At 35.3% G+C, this 21681-nt stretch overlaps 1 protein-coding gene across 1 annotated transcript; it reads left to right on the forward strand.

Moving 5' to 3' along the window:
- The first annotated feature begins 428 nt into the window (after nucleotides 1–428).
- On the forward strand, nucleotides 429–20817 carry LOC132543043 (probable serine/threonine-protein kinase nek3). The gene is made up of 5 exons (XM_060206499.1): nucleotides 429–990; nucleotides 17022–17109; nucleotides 17638–17785; nucleotides 18970–19167; nucleotides 19900–20817. Exons 1-5 carry the CDS (start codon nucleotides 429–431, stop codon nucleotides 20815–20817), a joined length of 1914 nt encoding a protein of 637 aa, XP_060062482.1.
- The last annotated feature ends 864 nt before the right edge of the window (nucleotides 20818–21681 follow it).

Below are 21681 nucleotides of genomic sequence, written 5' to 3' on the forward strand. Positions count from 1 at the left end.
TCAATTCCATCCTCATTGTCAAGGAGAACTGTGCTGAGAATTTACTCAACATGACATGATTTGTTTCATTGATTACCGTTTGTCTCTGATCTGACAGTCCATGTTTTTTGGTGGCCTTATGGCTCACCTGCCGATAGTGTTTTATCAAATACAAAGCAACATTTACGGGTATCTTTCAATCTTTACTGTTGATGCATATGAAAGATTGATTATAAAGGTTAATTTCTCTTTCCTTTTGTTGAAGAAAAGGGTCTCAGGATGACAAAGACAAATGCTGCTTGTTCTGTGTTTATTTTATATAACCATAGAAAATAGATGCCCTGGGTTCTTGTTAAAAATTCCTGGAGCAGTACATAATCCTATTGCTCACTAGAACTTATCAGGGAGCAATACCACTAGTTTCTTTATATTTTCAGATTTGAATGACCATGAGGATAATTAAGAGAGGACTCACCTTTTTCTATCTGCTACTGTTAGTAGTAATGGATGTGTCATTAGCAGTTGACCAGTCCGCCTGCCAACTCTCTTTCCCAGAGATGACCAATGCATCAGAGGAAAGCCATGCAAATGTGACGGAATCTGTTGTCCAAAATTGTGATATCTATAGCAATATCTTTGGCATTATGGAAGAGTTGAATATCATTGCCTTTAAAAAAACTTCTTGTTACACTATGAAATGGATTTCTAGAAAAGTAGCCAGCAAGTCATCAGATCGCTCCCGAGGCATTACCATTACATTCCAAATTGAGGAACATTTTGATAGTAACTTGAAGATAGATAGTGCATCTAGTCAAGGCTTTTCAGAAATGAAATCTGCAGATAGCGTTACCACAACAGTATGTCATTCCTTAGCCATGCAACCAAGATTTAAGGGTCAACAGTCAATGGCAATGGTACATGTGAATAACACTGGAGAAAATGATGATAACTCAAACATAACCGGGATCCTGGTACCGACCCAGAACAACGGAAACAACAGGAAGGAACATGGTGAGTAGGGAAAACCCAAATATCTGGTGGAAAAATTGTTGATAAAAAAATTGATTAAAACAGAAAAAATGACATCGTGTCCTCCCAATCAAAATTAGATATCAAAATTTTTTTTATATAGATATATTAATAACGGAAATTTCATGTATCCACAGTAAGCCACTCTGACCTAGTTTTTGACCTTTGTCCTACATCAAATGAAACATTTGTTGGGGCTCTCCTATGCCAATATTCAATGGACCTTCATACTTAAGTCATAGGATAACCTAGGTGAGGGGGTTTGTCATGTATCAAAAGGAGGTCACTCTGACCTACATTTTGACCTTTGACATATAGGAAAGCCCTGACAAGTCAAATCTTTGGGACCATGTCAATAGTTTGAGGAATCAAAGGTTAATCATAGATCATTGATACTGTCCATCCGTGTCCATGAATGACATATTCAATGCACAATTGTTTGACCGGTCCAGTTTATGTTATTAAGTTTGGACTGACTTATATATTCCATACCTTCCATTTCTCAGAGATTTTAATGAAGAAAAATGCATAAAAAAATGTAAAACACAACACTAGTTTATATTCTGCAAAAAGTATAATTTTAAGAATGAAGGTTTCTTCGGCTTACTGTCTGTAGGAAATAAGAGGTGGAAAAGATTTACAGCATTTGATATAAACTGTTGAATAATTTATACATACAGTCATCAAATTAACGGAGAAACACTTATAAGGCTGAATATATCAACCATGCTTTCATCTCTGGTAAGTTGTATTTACAGAATAACGATAAAGATGCATACTGCCTTACATATGATTAATGTGTTATCAACATCCTCTGCTGAAATAAAACTATTAAATATTACATGGATAATCACCTTTATTTACTCCTATCTACCCACCATGCAGCATTCTGTTAATTGGTTTACAAACTGTCTGTTTGAACAAGGTTGATTTTTAAGTCGAATGAAAACAAAATTTATTAGAAATTACATAACAGATGGCAGTACAGGTATGTAATTATACCACTGTAATCCCATAATTATCTGCTGTCCTGTCAATACACACCAGAGTAATCAGATCTCTTACCCTGAAATTGTGCATGATACAGGTAATTGTTTTTCAAGCAAGACACCTGTTCAACAAAGACAGAATTGTACATTCAGTAGGGGACTAATTCACCAACATATAATTGTACATTCAGTGAGGGACAGACTAATTCACCAACATATAATTGTACATTCAATGAGGGACTAATTCACCAACATATAATTGTACATTCAGTGGGGGACTGACTAATTCACCAACATATAATTGTACATTTAGTGGAGGACTGACTAATTCACCAACATATAATTGTACATTCAGTGGGGGACTGACTAATTCACCAACATATAATTGTACATTCAGTGGAGGACTGACTAATTCACCAACATATAATTTGACTAATTCACCAACATATAATTGTACATTCAGTGGAGGACTGACTAATTCACCAACATATAATTGTACATTCAGTGGAGGACTGACTAATTCACCAACATATAATTGTACATTCAGTGGAGGACTGACTAATTCACCAACATATAATTGTACATTCAGTGAGGGACTAATTCACCAACATATAATTGTACATTCAGTGGAGGACTGACTAATTCACCAACATATAATTGTACATTCAGTGAGGGACTGACTAATTCACCAACATATAATTGTACATTCAGTGGAGGACTGACTAATTCACCAACATATAATTGTACATTCAGTGAGGGACTAATTCACCAACATATAATTGTACATTCAGTGGAGGACTGACTAATTCACCAACATATAATTGTACATTCAGTGGAGGGACTAAATTCACCAACATATAATTGTACATTCAGTGGAGGACAGTGAGGGACTAATTCACCAACATATAATTGTACATTCAGTGGGGACTGACTAATTCACCAACATATAATTGTACATTCAGTGAGGGACTAATTCACCAACATATAATTGTACATTCAGTGGAGGACTGACTAATTCACCAACATATAATTGTACATTCAGTGAGGGACTAATTCACCAACATATAATTGTACATTCAGTGGAGGACTGACTAATTCACCAACATATAATTGTACATTCAGTGAGGGACTGACTAATTCACCAACATATAATTGTACATTTAGTGGAGGACTGACTAATTCACCAACATATAATTGTACATTCAGTGGAGGGCTGACTAATTCACCAACATATAATTGTACATTCAGTGGAGGAGACTAATTCACCAACATATAATTGTACATTCAGTGACTAATTCACCAACATATAATTGTACATTCAGTGAGGGAGGTACACTGACTAATTCACCAACATATAATTGTACATTTAGTGGAGGACTGACTAATTCACCAACATATAATTGTACATTCAGTGGAGGACTGACTAATTCACCAACATATAATTGTACATTCAGTGGAGGACTGACTAATTCACCAACATATAATTGTACATTTAGTGAGGGACTAATTCACCAACATATAATTGTACATTTAGTGAGGGACAGACTAATTCACCAACATATAATTGTACATTTAGTGGAGGACTGACTAATTCACCAACATATAATTGTACATTCAGTGGAGGACTGACTAATTCACCAACATATAATTGTACATTCAGTGGAGGACTGACTAATTCACCAACATATAATTGTACATTCAGTGAGGGAGTACACTGACTAATTCACCAACATATAATTGTACATTCAGTGGAGGACTGACTAATTCACCAACATATAATTGTACATTTCAGTGGAGGACTGACTAATTCACCAACATATAATTGTACATTCAGTGGAGGACTGACTAATTCACCAACATATAATTGTACATTCAGTGGAGGACTGACTAATTCACCAACATATAATTGTACATTTAGTGGAGGACTGACTAATTCACCAACATATAATTGTACATTCAGTGGAGGACTGACTAATTCACCAACATATAATTGTACATTCAGTGGAGGACTGACTAATTCACCAACATATAATTGTACATTCAGTGGAGGACTGACTAATTCACCAACATATAATTGTACATTCAGTGAGGGACTGACTAATTCACCAACATATAATTGTACATTCAGTGGAGGACTGACTAATTCACCAACATATAATTGTACATTCAGTGAGGGACTAATTCACAAACATATAATTGTACATTCAGTGAGGGACTGACTAATTCACCAACATATAATTGTACATTCAGTGGAGGACTGACTAATTCACCAACATATAATTGTACATTCAGTGAGGGACTAATTCACCAACATATAATTGTACATTTAGTGGAGGACTGACTAATTCACCAACATATAATTGTACATTTAGTGAGGGACTGACTAATTCACCAACATATAATTGTACATTTAGTGGAGGACTGACTAATTCACCAACATATAATTGTACATTCAGTGGAGGACTGACTAATTCACCAACATATAATTGTACATTAAGTGGAGGACTGACTAATTCACCAACATATAATTGTACATTCAGTGGAGGACTGACTAATTCACCAACATATAATTGTACATTCAGTGAGGGACTAATTCACCAACATATAATTGTACATTCAGTGGAGGACTGACTAATTCACCAACATATAATTGTACATTCAGTGGAGGACTGACTAATTCACCAACATATAATTGTACATTCAGTGGAGGGCTGACTAATTCACCAACATATAATTGTACATTCAGTGGAGGACTGACTAATTCACCAACATATAATTGTACATTCAGTGGAGGACTAATTCACCAACATATAATTGTACATTCAGACTAATTCACCAACATATAATTGGAGGGAGGGCTGACTAATTCACCAACATATAATTGTACATTCAGTGTAGGTCTGACTAATTCACCAACATATAATTGTACATTCAGTGGAGGACTGACTAATTCACCAACATATAATTGTACATTGAGTGGAGGACTGACTAATTCACCAACATATAATTGTACATTCAGTGAAGGACTGACTAATTCACCAACATATAATTGTACATTCAGTGGAGGACTGACTAATTCACCAACATATAATTGTACATTCAGTGGAGGACTGACTAATTCACCAACATACAATTGTACATTCAGTGGAGGACTGACTAATTCACCAACATATAATTGTACATTCAGTGGAGGACTGACTAATTCACCAACATATAATTGTACATTCAGTGGAGGACTAATTCACCAACATATAATTGTACATTCAGTGGAGGGCTGACTAATTCACCAACATATAATTGTACATTCAGTGGAGGACTGACTAATTCACCAACATATAATTGTACATTCAGTGGAGGACTGACTAATTCACCAACATATAATTGTACATTTAGTGGAGGACTAATTCACCAACATATAATTGTACATTCAGTGAGGGACAGACTAATTCACCAACATATAATTGTACATTCAGTGGAGGACTGACTAATTCACCAACATATAATTGTACATTCAGTGGAGGACTGACTAATTCACCAACATATAATTGTACATTTAGTGGAGGACTGACTAATTCACCAACATATAATTGTACATTCAGTGAGGGACTAATTCACCAACATATAATTGTACATTCAGTGGAGGACTGACTAATTCACCAACATATAATTGTACATTCAGTGAGGGACTGACTAATTCACCAACATATAATTGTACATTCAGTGACTAATTCACCAACATATAATTGTACATTCAGTGAGGGACTGACTAATTCACCAACATATAATTGTACATTCAGTGAGGGACTAATTCACCAACATATAATTGTACATTCAGTGGAGGACTGACTAATTCACCAACATATAATTGTACATTCAGCTTTTTTTGCCTAGATCAATATATTTTCCTGTCCTTTAGTGCTGAAATTATGGTGTTATTTTTTGGATCAGTAAGAATCACAATTTTTGATGCCAGAGAGTTTTATTTGACCACCATTTGTTTTAAGTGGTTTTACTTTCTTCTGAGATTTAATATGCTGCAGTCCTTATAAGTCTCTTGCACATTCTGAAGTTGTCAGATATTTAGAATTTCATTTGCTATAAATTATCCACAACAGACGGGTAATTTTAACAAAAATAAGGGTGTTCTTAGGAGTGTTGATTATATTTGACTGACAATATTTTATGTGGATGCAGGTTCACTTGGGAAAAAAACCCACTTTCCAACAATAATGGTTTGTATCAATGTAATTGTCTTTTAATTTTAGTGTCAATTTCTCAACTTCTGAAAACATGTTATCAAGTTGTTTGTAATGGAAATTGAAATTTTAAAAATAAGTCTTTTGCACTTAAAATCAATTGATGAAATAATTAATTTGACAAGGACTGTAGGTCACAGATTCATCTTACATCTCGAGAATTAAAGGACTGGTTGTTCATGGTTTCATGATGAGTGCCATTTGTACAGAAAAAGTAAGATGTTATTTTAATGTTTGACAAGATTTGATAATATCAACGATCAGCAGCAAGGTAAAAACAGTGCCTACATTACAAGCATTAAAAACCTGTGCAAAATAATCAGTTTAGACAAACAATGAAGTAAACAGTGTACCTGGTGAAGGAAATGTAGCACTGAAGTCACTGATGAACCTGTGATCAGGTGTGATGAACCAGGACCCACATAAAACACTGATCAAGTGTGATGAACTAGGACCAACATAAAACACTGATCAAGTGTGATGAACTAGGACCAACATAAAACAGTGATCAAGTGTGATGAACCAGGACCAACATAAAACAGTGATCAGGTGTGATGAACCAGGACCAACATAAAACATTGATCAGGTGTGATGAACCAGGACCAACATAAAACAGTGATCAGGTGTGATGAACCATGGCCAACATAAAACACTGATCAAGTGTGATGAACCAGGGCCAACATAAAACACTGATCAAGTGTGATGAACCAGGACCAACATAAAACACTGATCAAGTGTGATGAACCAGGGCCAACATAAAACACTGATCAAGTGTGATGAACCAGGACCAACATAAAACAGTGATCAGGTGTGATGAACCAGGACCAACATAAAACACTGATCAAGTGTGATGAACCAGGACCAACATAAAACAGTGATCAAGTGTGATGAACCAGGGCCAACATAAAACACTGATCAAGTGTGATGAACCAGGACCAACATAAAACAGTGATCAGGTGTGATGAACCAGGACCAACATAAAACACTGATCAGGTGTGATGAACCAGGGCCAACATAAAACAGTGATCAAGTGTGATGAACCAGGACCAACATAAAACAGTGATCAGGTGTGATGAACCAGGACCAACATAAAACAGCGATCAGGTGTGATGAACCAGGACCAACATAAAACAGTGATCAAGTGTGATGAACCAGGGCCAACATAAAACAGTGATCAGGTGTGATGAACCAGGGCCAACATAAAACAGTGATCAAGTGTGATGAACCAGGACCAACATAAAACAGTGATCAGGTGTGATGAACCAGGACCAACATAAAACACTGATCAAGTGTGATGAACCAGGACCCACATAAAACAGTGATCAGGTGTGATGAACCAGGACCAACATAAAACACTGATCAAGTGTGATGAACCAGGACCAACATAAACAAGTGATCAAGTGTGATGAACCAGGACCAACATAAAACACTGATCAAGTGTGATGAACCAGGACCCAACATAAAACACTGATCAAGTGTGATGAACCAGGACCCACATAAAACACTGATCAAGTGTGATGAACTAGGACCCACATTAAACAGTGATCAAGTGTGATGAACCAGGACCCACATAAAACACTGATCAAGTGTGATGAACCAGGACCCACATTAAACAGTGATCAAGTGTGATGAACCAGGACCAACATAAACGAGTGATCAAGTGTGATGAACCAGGACCCACATAAAACAGGAATCAAGTGTGATGAACCATGACCAACATAAAACAGTGATCAGGTGTGATGAACCAGGACCCACATAAAACTGCGATCAGGTGTGATGAACCATGGCCAACATAAAACACTGATCAAGTGTGATGAACCAGGGCCAACATAAAACACTGATCAAGTGTGATGAACCAGGACCAACATAAAACACTGATCAAGTGTGATGAACCAGGGCCAACATAAAACACTGATCAAGTGTGATGAACCAGGACCAACATAAAACAGGAATCAAGTGTGATGAACCATGACCAACATAAAACAGTGATCAGGTGTGATGAACCAGGACCCACATAAACGAGTTATCAAGTGTGATGAACCAGGACCCACATAAAACAGGGATCAGGTGTTATGAACCAGGACCAACATTAAACAGTGATCAAGTGTGATGAACCAGGACCAACATTAAACAGTGATCAAGTGTGATGAACCAGGACCCACATAAAACTGCGATCAAGTGTGATGAACCAGGATCCACATAAAACAGGAATCAAGTGTGATGAACCATGACCAACATAAAACAGTGATCAGGTGTGATGAACCAGGACCCACATAAACGAGTGATCAAGTGTGATGAACCAGGACCCACATAAAACAGGGATCAGGTGTGATGAACCATGACCAACATAAAACAGTGATCAGGTGTGATGAACCAGGACCCACATAAACGAGTTATCAAGTGTGATGAACCAGGACCCACATAAAACAGGGATCAGGTGTGATGAACCATGACCAACATAAAACAGTGATCAGGTGTGATGAACCAGGACCCACATAAACGAGTTATCAAGTGTGATGAACCAGGACCCACATAAAACAGGAATCAAGTGTGATGAACCATGACCAACATAAAACAGTGATCAGGTGTGATGAACCAGGACCCACATAAACGAGTGATCAAGTGTGATGAACCAGGACCCACATAAAACAGGGATCAGGTGTTATGAACCAGGACCAACATAAAAGATTGATCAAGTGTGATGAACCAGGACCCACATAAAACACTGATCAAGTGTGATGAACCAGAACCCATATTAAACAGCGATCAAGTGTGATAAACCAGGACACACATAAAACAATGATCAGGTGTGATGAACCAGGACCAACATAAAACAGGGATCAGGTGTGATATGTGGTGCAAGACATGAAAGCCATGGAAGGGAGACAATTGTGCAGGATTAGTAACACTTTAGACATAACTGTAACAGTGGATAAAATGAAATGCATGAAACTGTCTGTTTTTATTTTGTAAACCATATTATTGTATAGGCGTATCAGACTTTGGCGACCATTGTGTTTCTTCAGCAATGCTGATTCTCAGAAGGAAATTTGATGAAATGGCATTAAAAAGAACTTAATATTGAAGTGATTCACATCATGCCTCTGTGTAGGAGTCAAACTATAAACAGGAATTTGTTGAATGAGACCCTGACATGTACTTGTTCTATCTGAATCAGACAACAGCACTGTTATCATTATAACCAGATCTTAAGCTAATGCTGTTTTCTTGGCCTTGAATAGATAGTCTTTTTCAATATGTACACCAGGAAACATTCTTCTCATTTCTAGGTTTTAGTTGAAATCAGCACACAAATTTGCGGCAGAGATTGCTAACAAATCAGATTTACTGTTGTTTTGAGTGACATCATTTAGAAAATATCGAGATTTTACTCTAATGATAATAAAGACCAGGTTGCCTAATTGAATTACTGCCAGTTGGAGGATAAAGTTGAAAAAGAACATTTTTGAAGTAAATATTCACATAGGATGCAATAAAAATGCAGAATAATCGATTAATGATAATCAAAAATATTTTACTGTTTCAAATATCATAAGGTGCAGCTGATAGTGACACAGTCAATAAGGTTATGTGACTCTTTCATAGCACGATATCCATTTCATGGCTTCATTTGTCAGGAGTGTGTAATTAAGTTGATACTATCTAGAGGACTGTTGGGTACTAACAAAACAGTGTCTAGTATAGAAGTGTGTGTCATGTGTCTTAACAAAACAGTGTCTAGTATAGAAGTGTGTACTAACAATACAGTGTCTAGTATAGAAGTGTGGGTCATGTGTACTAACAATACAATGTCTAGTATAGAAGTGTGGGTCATGTGTACTAACAATACAGTGTCTAGTATAGAAGTATGTGTTGTGTGTACTAACAATACAGTGTTTAGTATAGAAGTATGTGTTATGTGTACTAACAATACAGTGTCTAGTATAGAAGTATGTGTCATGTGTGCTAACAAAACAGTGTCTAGTATAGAAGTGTGTACTAACAATACAGTGTCTAGTATAGAAGTGTGGGTCATGTGTACTAACAATACAGTGTCTAGTATAGAAGTATGTGTTGTGTGTGCTAACATTACAGTGTCTAGTATAGACGTGTATGCTAACATTACAGTGTCTAGTATAGAAGTATGTGTTGTGTGTACTAACAATACAGTGTCTAGTATAGAAGTATGTGTCATGTGTGCTAACAAAACAGTGTCTAGTATAGAAGTGTGTACTAACAATACAGTGTCTAGTATAGAAGTATGTGTCATGTGTGCTAACAAAACAGTGTCTAGTATAGAAGTGTGTACTAACAATACAGTGTCTAGTATAGAAGTGTGGGTCATGTGTACTAACAAGACAGTGTCTAGTATAGAAGTATGTGTTGTGTGTGCTAACATTACAGTGTCTAGTATAGACGTGTATGCTAACATTACAGTGTCTAGTATAGAAGTATGTGTTGTGTGTACTAACAATACAGTGTCTAGTATAGAAGTATGTGTCGTGTGAACTAACAATACAGTGTCTAGTATAGAAGTATGTGTCTTGTGTACTAACAATACAGTATCTAGTATAGAAGTATGTGTCATGTGTACTAACAATACAGTGTCTAGTATAGAAGTGTGTACTAACAATACAGTGTCTAGTATAGAAGTGTATGCTAACATTACAGTGTCTAGTATAGAAGTATGTGTTGTGTGTACTAACAATGCAGTGTCTAGTATAGAAGTATGTGTCATGTGTACTAACAATACAGTGTCTAGTATAGAAGTGTGTGCTAACAATACTGTGTCTAGTATAGAAGTGTGTACTAACAATGCAGTGTCTAGTATAGAAGTATGTGTCATGTGTACTAACATTACAGTGTCTAGTATAGAAGTGTGTACTAACATTACAGTGTCTAGTATAGAAGTGTGTACTAACATTACAGTGTCTAGTATAGAAGTGTGTACTAACAATACTGTGTCTAGTATAGAAGTGTGTACTAACAATACTGTGTCTAGTATAGAAGTATGTGTTGTGTGTACTAACAATACAGTGTCTTGTATAGAAGTATGTGTCGTGTGTACTAACAATACAGTGTCTAGTATAGAAGTGTGTACTAACAATACAGTGACTTGTATAGAGGTATGTGTATCTTCTGGTATTGAACTTTTTTAAAAACTTTAAACTTAGTTTGAGAAATGTTTGAGTATATATTTCATGATTTAAAAAGAGGATGTTGTTGTGCTGTACATTTTGGTATGAATCTTACTTCCGGGTACTTGTTTAACTAGACATGGTAAAAGTATGTCACACACTGTAGACTAATCTTTATTCCATGCAAATTTGTTCAAACTGGTAGCCAAGAGGGATTGTTACGCCATGCAATAAACAGAGTGGTAACCTGTACTTACTTAATAGGGAGTACGAGACTAATCTTTATTCCATGCAGAAGTCGTTGAAATTGGTCGCAGAGAGGGATGATGATGCCCTGAGATAAGAGAAGTCGTAACCTGTACTTACTGGGGGGAGTACTCACTGATTTACTTCTGTGTTGCATGCAATCTGTCAATGAGGAGCTAGACAGCATATAAATAATTGTCTCCATCAAGTGGCCAATTTTATAAAAGTAGCGCACATTACAGATGTGTTTTCTTCTCTCTATGTGATCAATCGTCGTTGCTTTGAGATTGATATATAACCCTGAGGTGATGGGAGGCATTACTATAGTGATTTGTCAGGTGAACCTCTGTCGTTTAAAAAAAAAACGGTTGGTCATGTCTCTAGAATGTGTGTAGCTAGGGAAACTTTCAAGGTCTTCAAGAATTTTCTCAAAACAACTTTTTCAAAACATGTACAACCTAAAAAATAGTTAATTTTGATGTTTTTGCAGATTCACGGTGATTCTATATTTAGAGTAAAGCATTGGCCACCTTATCATCATTGATTTGAACATCATTAATTCCTTTTAGGATTCTGATATTCAAGCTTAATTGCAATTTAAGGACATTACAAGAACTATTGTGAAAAATGAGCAAAATGAGTGATTTTTGTCATTGACACAACTTTTTTCATTAAAGAAATCCAGATGTGTCAAGAGTGACATGGATGCCCATACCAACATCCCCTGAGGAGATGTTAGGAGCATTTTAGGGGCTTTGTTAAAAGGTGTACTCATGATTCAGATAAAACCACCTCAGCCTGCAGAATCTGTTGTAAAGATTCTTAAATGAAATTCTAGTCCTGCATGTGAATCTATTGTAAACAATCAGAACAAAACACAGAAGTCCTGCCAGCAGAATCTAATGTAAAGAATTATAAAATCAAAGCCCTGCTTGTAGAGTGTAATATAAAGAACTTCAGATTACTTTGGAAGTTCTGCCAGCAGATTTTATTTTTAAAAGATTCATTTTTTTTCTATTTCTTAATTTTCACCAATCGATTCTGAGGACAGAAGATCTGTTTTATTTCCTGAGACACGAGTCAAATACACAAATAGTTCCAAACTTCTCCTTGATTACAGCAGTGGCATCTGTGTTGTTTAACATATCTAGCTTCAAAATCTGAAACACAGGAAAAAGTAGCTGTTGTCGCAAAATGTTGAATGCACTTTACTGTATCCTTGGTTAGGAATCGAGACATATATACACACAAGGATCATCAGTGTCAAACGTTATAAGGACTCGCGACTGAGTCGTGATAATTACATGTTATTTAGCAAGGTGTAATTACCTATGTTAATGATTTCATCTTTTCCTGTCTGGACATCGCTCAGGGCATCATCAGCTTAACAACAATAAACACAAAAATCTGTTATCACACAAACACAAGGAAAATTGTAATCATCTATATATTGCAACAGGATATTGATTTTAAGAAAGGAGCTTTCAGATTACAAAAATAGAAAAACTAACAAAGTTGTGAAAATTAATATTGATGGTGGATGTTGAACTAATAATGCTTTGAGTAAGTTTGCATGTACTTTAAACCTGATGTTAACTAAATTAAGCCGTAGACTTTCCTATGATCAATATCATTACTATCAGACATGAGAATTGCATCTGGTGATGATGTTTCCAAAATGGCCTTCCTGTTCGAAGGTTTATGATAACATACGATGTCTCGAGTTCATCACGTACTTCCTTCTGTCTTCATTGTGTTTCTCTTCGTTTTATTTTTCATTTTTTTGTCTTGTTTGATCTTGTGAGAGTAGGCAAAGATGAACAGGGACCCAAAATTATAGGGGAGGGGTGAAGGAGTAAGGGGGAGGGGGCTGGAGTCCAAATATGCTTACACAAGGCGGGAGTTGATGAAGAAGTGAGGGGGCAGCCTAGGGCTAGATTTAAAGTAAGCTTGCGCTAGGCAGGAGTTGTTGATCCAGTGAGGAGCAGGGGGCTGGTTTCAAAGTATGCTTATCCAGGATGGGAGTTGAAATGAAACTTCACAATTCAGAATGGCGAAAGAAAAGCCATCAGTGAATGCTCCTGTTTCATCTTTATCTATATATAGAGTGTGGTTGTAATAACAATAATAACTTAAAGAGCAAGTGTGTATTTGCTAGTCTTCATCACAATTACACTTAATTATCTAAATATATGTAATCCAAGTTTGTGTTTTGAAGTTATTGTTTTTGTACAAATGAATATTATGATACAAGTACATGACTAAAGCAATCCTAATGATAAAGGTATTCCATAGGTGACAGAATCAGTTTATCTCTCATTTGTATAAGTACTGTTCAGAGCTTGTACAGAATTCTATGAGCCTTGAATTCAACTGTTGAGATTGTTTGGAGATTTAATTAGATTAAAAACAACCTTGTTAGCAAATCATAACCTGAGAAGTATCATATTTATTGTGTTGAATTTCAGATCAACCAAATGAAAAGACCTATCATAATGTCGATATAAATTTCATTTGCTGCGTCACTGTGGGATCTATTGTATTATATCATGGGTATGCTACGGCATAGCTATCCATCTGAGGTGATTGTAAGCAGTGTCAGGAAATGATGAAGGATGCATACTGATTGGGTTGTACGGAAATTAGATGTGGCAACTGAATAACTAGAATTTGTGAGGTATTTTGTTGTATATAAACTCACTCATGAAAACAGCCTCCATAATTAGATTTTCTCACAGTGTGTATGGAAGGAAATGTATCGTTGTAAAAGTACATTTATTTTGAAAGACTAGCTTTAATGATATAAAAGACAGTGACATTTTGATACATCTGAATTAGTAGTCAACACCATGAATGTTAGGCATGCTATTGGCATGCTTACCATATGTAGGAAGCAAACATTTCGAAAACTGTATATTTCCAATTCTATCAGATAATTGGATTTGTGGTGATACAAATGATTTTAAATTATAGTAAAAAATTAACTTATCAAGGCTTAGCTGCATTGGTATGTATTCATTATTGCTTTTAAAGAATTATTTAAAATATCGTTAACTAAATGTCAATAAAAGCTGATGTTTTATTCCAAATATGGAAAAACCTTGAATCAAGAATATGCCAGAATTAAATGTTTTCTGGTTTGTGCTTGATGTGTAATGGATGTGTTTCAAAAAATTTCAAACTTCAATTCTGCAGTTGAGTTTTATAAAAGCAGGCACCACATATCAGATACCAGCCAAATGGATGTGTTCTTTACTTTTAATTTATAACTTGGAAGACGGAAAGCAGAGAGAGACAAAATATAAAATGTAATTTATTTGTGTTTTCATTCTTCAATATCTATGTTTTGATGAAATTTTATTCATCTTTAAATCCACTTTCCTTGACTATGTCATCAATAACTCCTATGACGGTGGTGTTTTATCTGAGCTTCATGAGGCCTTTAACGTACAGTCTAATATTTTCTACAGCACAAAAGGCGGCTGCTCTTCCAATTTGTTTTTGTTAAGATTGATGTTGCCTTCCTTTTAACTTCAGTCTCTAGTCACATATGTTGTAAAATATCACAGATGGGGAAAACAAACTGAAAAAAGCAAATGTAAAGTGTAATCTCTCCTTACACACACATCCATTTAGAGTAAAGACACAGTATATTTAATGCAAAGGCCCTGAAGCTAAGTTCAAATCTACAGAAAGATACCAAATTATTCACTAAACTGGAAATTACCATGTTATCTTAGAATTCACTGTTTTGTATTGTCCTATTTGGTCGTAAACATTTTACCATATGAGCTTTTGAATACAGTCTACGGTTTAGACACAAAAGAAAAATTGTATGAAAAGAAACATAAAAAATCCTTTAGATTATATAGGAATGTATTGATTTATGTGGGGTTGGACAACTTAATGCTGAAATAGTCTAAATGTATTACAGAGAGTATACCTCCATTTCTATTGTACCCAGTGTCCTCTAATTCTAAAAACATTTAGCACAGAGACAAGTTGGCAGTTTTATTATCAGAAATGATCTTTTTAGGTATTTTTTCAAGATTGAAAAAATGCAGAATATATTCATACCAACAACAAAACACATTTTATATTAATGAGAAAAAAAACATAAAAACAAAATGACCTGGTAAGAATCCCAGAAGTGCAGGATTAGGAGTTGAAACTGGCAAAGAGAATGCAATCTTTGGATCTCATAATCTGTTTAGCTTTTTAGGTCCAACCAATCTTTGGACCTCATAATCTGTTAAGCTTTTTAGGTCCAACCAATCTTTGGACCTCATAATCTGTTAAGCTTTTTAGGTCCAACCAATCTTTGGATCTCATTATCTGTTTAGCTTTTTAGGTCCAACCAATCTTTGGACCTCATAATCTGTTAAGCTTTTTAGGTCCAACCAATCTTTGGACCTCATAATCTGTTAAGCTTTTTAGGTCCAACCAATCTTTGGATCTCATTATCTGTTTAGCTTTTTAGGTCCAACCAATCTTTGGACCTCATAATCTGTTAAGCTTTTTAGGTCCAACCAATCTTTGGACCTCATAATCTGTTAAGCTTTTTAGGTCCAACCAATCTTTGGATCTCATTATCTGTTTAGCTTTTTAGGTCCAACCAATCTTTGGACCTCATAATCTGTTAAGCTTTTTAGGTCCAACCAATCTTTGGACCTCATAATCTGTTAAGCTTTTTAGGTCCAACCAATCTTTGGATCTCATCATCTGTTTAGCTTTTTAGGTCCAACCAATCTTTGGACCTCATAATCTGTTAAGCTTTTCAGGTCCAACCAATCTTTGGACCTCATAATCTGTTAAGCTTTTTAGGTCCAACCAATCTTTCAGAATTTTGTGGTTCATTTTAGAGACTCAAACACAGGTAAACCAGATATTGATCTTGTATTTTATTTGAAAACAATTGAAATCTTCTGTACTTCTCAGAATAAGAAAAACAGTGAAATTGTAAAATTGGAGACATTTGTGATTGTTGTGATAGTGTTGTTTTAATGACACTGTTGATACGGTACAGACATTTATTGTAGATTAAGGCAGTTGAGTGTAAAATGTATCTATAAGAAATATCATTGGTGTATTACACTGAAGACAACGTAAACATTCCTGGATACTTCTAGGGTGTCTATTGAGTTTGGACAATAATTTCTCCAGGGAAATATCACAGAGTGTGTCTGTTTTAACTGTACTATTGTCAGTCTCTCTACTACAACTTGGAGGAAATTGAATCATCTCCTCATGTGTATGTATTCCTAATGTACTGTAAAGTAGGCAGTGCGGTTTCTCTCCACCTTTTATATCAATGTAATAGTTTTTCAATTGACAAAGAAAATATTTTTTTATTTTTGATAATAACAAGTTATGTTTTTTTTCAGGACTGAGTCATACCCAGGTTGTTGTCATAGCAACATGTTCTGCCGTTATTGGAACTTTTTTTATCGTGGCTGCAGTATTGAGAATAAGGTAAGACATTGATACAATGAGTTTAATCTAGATTCTACACTGCACCATAGTTTACAATGCGTTGTACAGGACTACAGAAAGTTGACTTAAATAAAGAGACATTCATATGTTGTTTAATTAACAGTTTTTAATTGTTTTGATATGAGAATTGATTTCTGTCAATCAACTTTAAATATTTTGACTTTCAGTGTAAACTAGTTATCAAAGATGACTGGACAATGGCCCTCATTAAAAAAAAAGACATTGATTTTATGTAGAATTGTAGAATGTTATTTGATTGATTTGTTTACAAAGAACAGACAGGTCTGTACATTAACTCTCAGTAACATATCTTTTAATCATTACCTTCCCTCAGTCTACCCTCAGATTATATTAATTGACGAATGGTAGTTTGAGGGTTTTTTTTTCATTTTAAGATGTTCTGAAAACAATAATAATCTACTTTGTAATCTGGTTGATGATTTAACAGATGTTAATTTAAATGGTCAAAGTGTTTTATTTTTTTTATCATTTGTCTTCCTTGTCCAGAAATTACATAAAGCGTTGGAGGGAGCAACAGGTCGTAGCACCACCTGACTATCATCCTTGTCTGGGTCGGGCTCCATCGGTACCATCAAAGGAGACTCAGGAAATTAGGACCAAAGATCCCAACACCAACAAGACCACAAGTAGGCAGGTGCGATAGGGGTCAAAGTTCAATGGAGGCTTAACATTTGAAATACTGAGATTTCCTGCATCACACTTCCTGAACAAGGGGATAGCTCACAGAATCTAAAATAAAAGCTTGTTAAATCCACTAATGCTTTAAATACAAGGCATATACATAGCATATATTCATTGTATATAGGTATATTTATATACATTTATGGATCCTAGAATTTTCAAACTGAATACCCAAGTGTTCTTTTGTCACTGTAAATAATCAAACCAATGTTTATTCTGTTTCCTTATCGGAATCAGATAGTGAATGTCCATTTTGTCAATTTAATCTGAATAATCCAGCATATAGCCAGACTTTTTACAGCATTCATGTGAAAGGAACCACAGATAGCTTACAAAAAGAAACCACCAGACTGGAAAAATATGCAGCCTGCTAGCTTTGTGGGAAATTTCAGTAATGTTAAAACAGTAACATAATGGATTGACCATCAAGCATATGAATGTGGAATTGTCTAAATCATAATGGATTTTTAAGTTGCCTGAAGTTATCAATACTTTTATTGGTGTGAGATATTCATTTTTTGACCATTTAGAAATAGACACCGTTAGATGGATGAGGACAATAGGTGAATTATACAAAATTATGATGGATGGTAAAGTAAAACTTTACTTTACCGTTGCTGTCATCATTGTAAAATTTATTTCCTGTATATTTACTACGTCAGGGACCTGTTATCCAGGAATTGTCCATGTAATATTTGTGTGTATGTCACTAGTGTTATTTACTTAAGAGCTTTCTTTCATTGGCTGTTTCAATTAGAAATCGATTGTGATGTCATAACATAGACAATATGACATTACATCATTAATTGAAAGAGGCACAACAAAATCAGGCTGCTGCTGTTTAAAATTTTCCCCACAAATTTTGGCTTAAAACTTGTCAAAATGTAACTTTTCCAAGTAATGTGATAAAAAGTGTCTTCATTTTGTTTTCATTTCACATGAGCTATTATGAAATTCATCATCTTGAAATTTTTTTTAAATTTCGCTCACCAATGCTCCTAAAATAACAAATTTCTTAGACTTGTTTTGTAAAGTTTTATAACGAATGAAAGCTCATTTGAGATGATATATATATTTGTGAGGAAAAGGAGAAGGAAAGAAGGGCTTTTTAACTATGATGATGCCATTTTGTTTCAGAGCAGTTCAACAGTAAAGGGAGGTAATCGTTATTACCCTGTGAACAACCACGAGGCACCAAGTTCCCCAACTATGTCACCAAAGCACTGTTTCCTAGACTCTAACCCAGTCCTGGTAGTGACTGCACCTTCCTCGATTTCACCATCACCCACTGACTCTCACGCCTCTATACAGTTTATTGATGAGGAGGCGGACAAGGTATACATTTTACAGGAAACACAAAAACGTACAAGTAACGTGAGTTCCGAGTGAGTCATTGGTTGATAAGGAGGGTGATACATGTTAGGGATACCGAACGATGAATATATATCAGAATTAATCCAGCTAAGGTTCAATCACAACATAACACATGTGTTGTGATTGACACTTACCAGGATCAATTTCACAGGAAGGGATGTAAAACATGATCTATATAAAGGCCTTTGTCTGTTCAGGTTTTTTTTTTATTTTAATCCACAACTTTTTCATAGCTTGTAAAGATTGTTAATTGAGAAATATGAAATAAAGGAAAGGAAGTGTTGCTTTACATATGTAGTTGTTGTGTTAATACTACTGTCTTTCAAGTTCCATTTCCACTGAAGTAAAGTTTAATGTTTGACTCAAATAATGGCTATTAATTTAAGATTATTTCACAGACAAAATGATTCATCATTTACTCCATCATAAATACACAAAATCTTGACTAGACTAAAAGTCCTGGTTTTCAGACATTCCAGGAGTATCAGCTTAAAGAGACTAACTTTTTAGATTTGGTTTAAGTCGAGTCTCACCTCCAGTTGAAATTAGTGTCCTAACAAATGGACCAATCACTGTTTGCTTGTGATAACATCATCTTTTATTAAAAAAGAACATGTTTTTATATTATTCTTGTTAGAGTCATACTATCATAAAATTTTGTTTTGATATTTGATCTGAATTTTCATTTTGTAGGATGTTTCGCCCAAGCCTTGTCCTGCTGCTGATGTGCCAGTAGAGACTGAGGATGCCTCTGTAAAGTCCCCAAGTCCTGTCAGTGATTGCAGCATCAGTAGTGAGGGTGAGGTTTGTAATGAAGACATTCCCAAACCTCAGGTGGCAGCACCAGTAACAACAGCACCTTCAATACCTGTAGTTGCAGCACCAGTAACATCAGCACCCTCTGTACCTGTAGTAGCAGCACCTATGATGGCAATAGAAGCGTCCCCTGGTGTAGAACAGGAAAAACTCCTTGGAAATAGATCTGACAGCGTTAGCAAAAACCCTGTTGTTCCCAGTCAAGATCTCAATAATATGATGTCATTTGACACTTCACCAACGGATGCATCATCACCCAGTGATGTTGAAATGATATCACCTGAATTGCTTTTTGTAACAGCGGGACTTACTCAGTCAGATGAAAGCCTATCCTGTTCCCATAATGCATTTTACTCTTATGGAAACCAGGTGGAATATTCTAATTCATTATACAACACAGAGGATTGTTACTTTGACAATGAGGTAGACATGGACACCTGTTCTACCACCCCGGATGATGATTCAAAACAAAATGGTTCCTCTGTGACATCAGAAACAGGAAACATGATTTCAAATGGATTAGCATCAGATGATCCTTCATCATCTTTGTCATCGCCCCCTTCCTCCCCTCTGTCAGAAAATACTAACAATAATACCCAGAATAACATAGACACATGTGGTAATCTCGTCAACATGACATCATATCCAGACAACCGTGATGTCATCAGACCAAACTCACTCAACCATGATACTCGAATATCAAATGACATTATGAACAATGGAGCGGTCCAATCTCAAATGAACATGACAGGAAATGTTTTAATTTCCACAGATGATCACACATGTGAAACGTAGTGCTGTTTAGATTTGATTGTGATTGATTTAAATTGACTTTATATTATGATATTCAAAACAATGATAAATTACTCACTCACCTGACAAAAGGGTGGGCAGGGTTTTGTTCTAGTTGATTATCTGCTATTTGCCTGTTGACAATTTTCTTTAAATTGAACAAATTTTCTCTATAATCAAGGTAACTCTGGTGATGATACTTGCCCTGGAATAGAGTAGAAGCTAAGGTATATGACTTCAACCTAAATCCAATTCTACAAGAGCTAATCTATAGAAATAACTTCTTCTTAAGACCTGAAATGCCACATATCATAATTTGCATACATGAAAGTAGAAAGCTTTTGTGCATGGTCTTTTTGACTTACATACTACTAGCAATAGTGGTCAGACATGTTAGAATAATTCTGAAAAACTGAGTCTGAAAGTCATTGGTCTTATCTGTTTGACACTAAGATAAACTTTTGATGTTTTGAAATTGATGTCATTGCCTGTATGACTTATGTAAATATGACTGTACAGCTATTACATATATTGTACATTAGTAATACGAGATGTGTCAGAATCTGTTACCAACCTTTTATAGGTTTTTCCTTCCTTTTTTTCAAAGTTTTTTTTCTTTTAGTCAAAATCTAGCAGTAAACCTATTTCATGCACTCACATTTTGAAGGTCATATATCTAATAATGTGTGAGAGTGATACAGGCCCAATGGACCAAGTTTTTCATTCCAAAACAGAAAGGCACTGATTTGCAAGATATCATGGTGACTTCAGTAGAAATTATTTTAATGATACACTGAATAATTTTATTTTGCTCCTTTAAAGATAAAATAAAAATACTTGCATTTTATATTATATACACAAATCATA

The sequence above is a fragment of the Ylistrum balloti genome, unplaced genomic scaffold (assembly GCF_031769215.1).
Source record: "Ylistrum balloti isolate Yb309-2 unplaced genomic scaffold, AGI_CSIRO_Ybal_v1 Utg369738, whole genome shotgun sequence".
Taxonomy (NCBI): domain Eukaryota; kingdom Metazoa; phylum Mollusca; class Bivalvia; order Pectinida; family Pectinidae; genus Ylistrum; species Ylistrum balloti.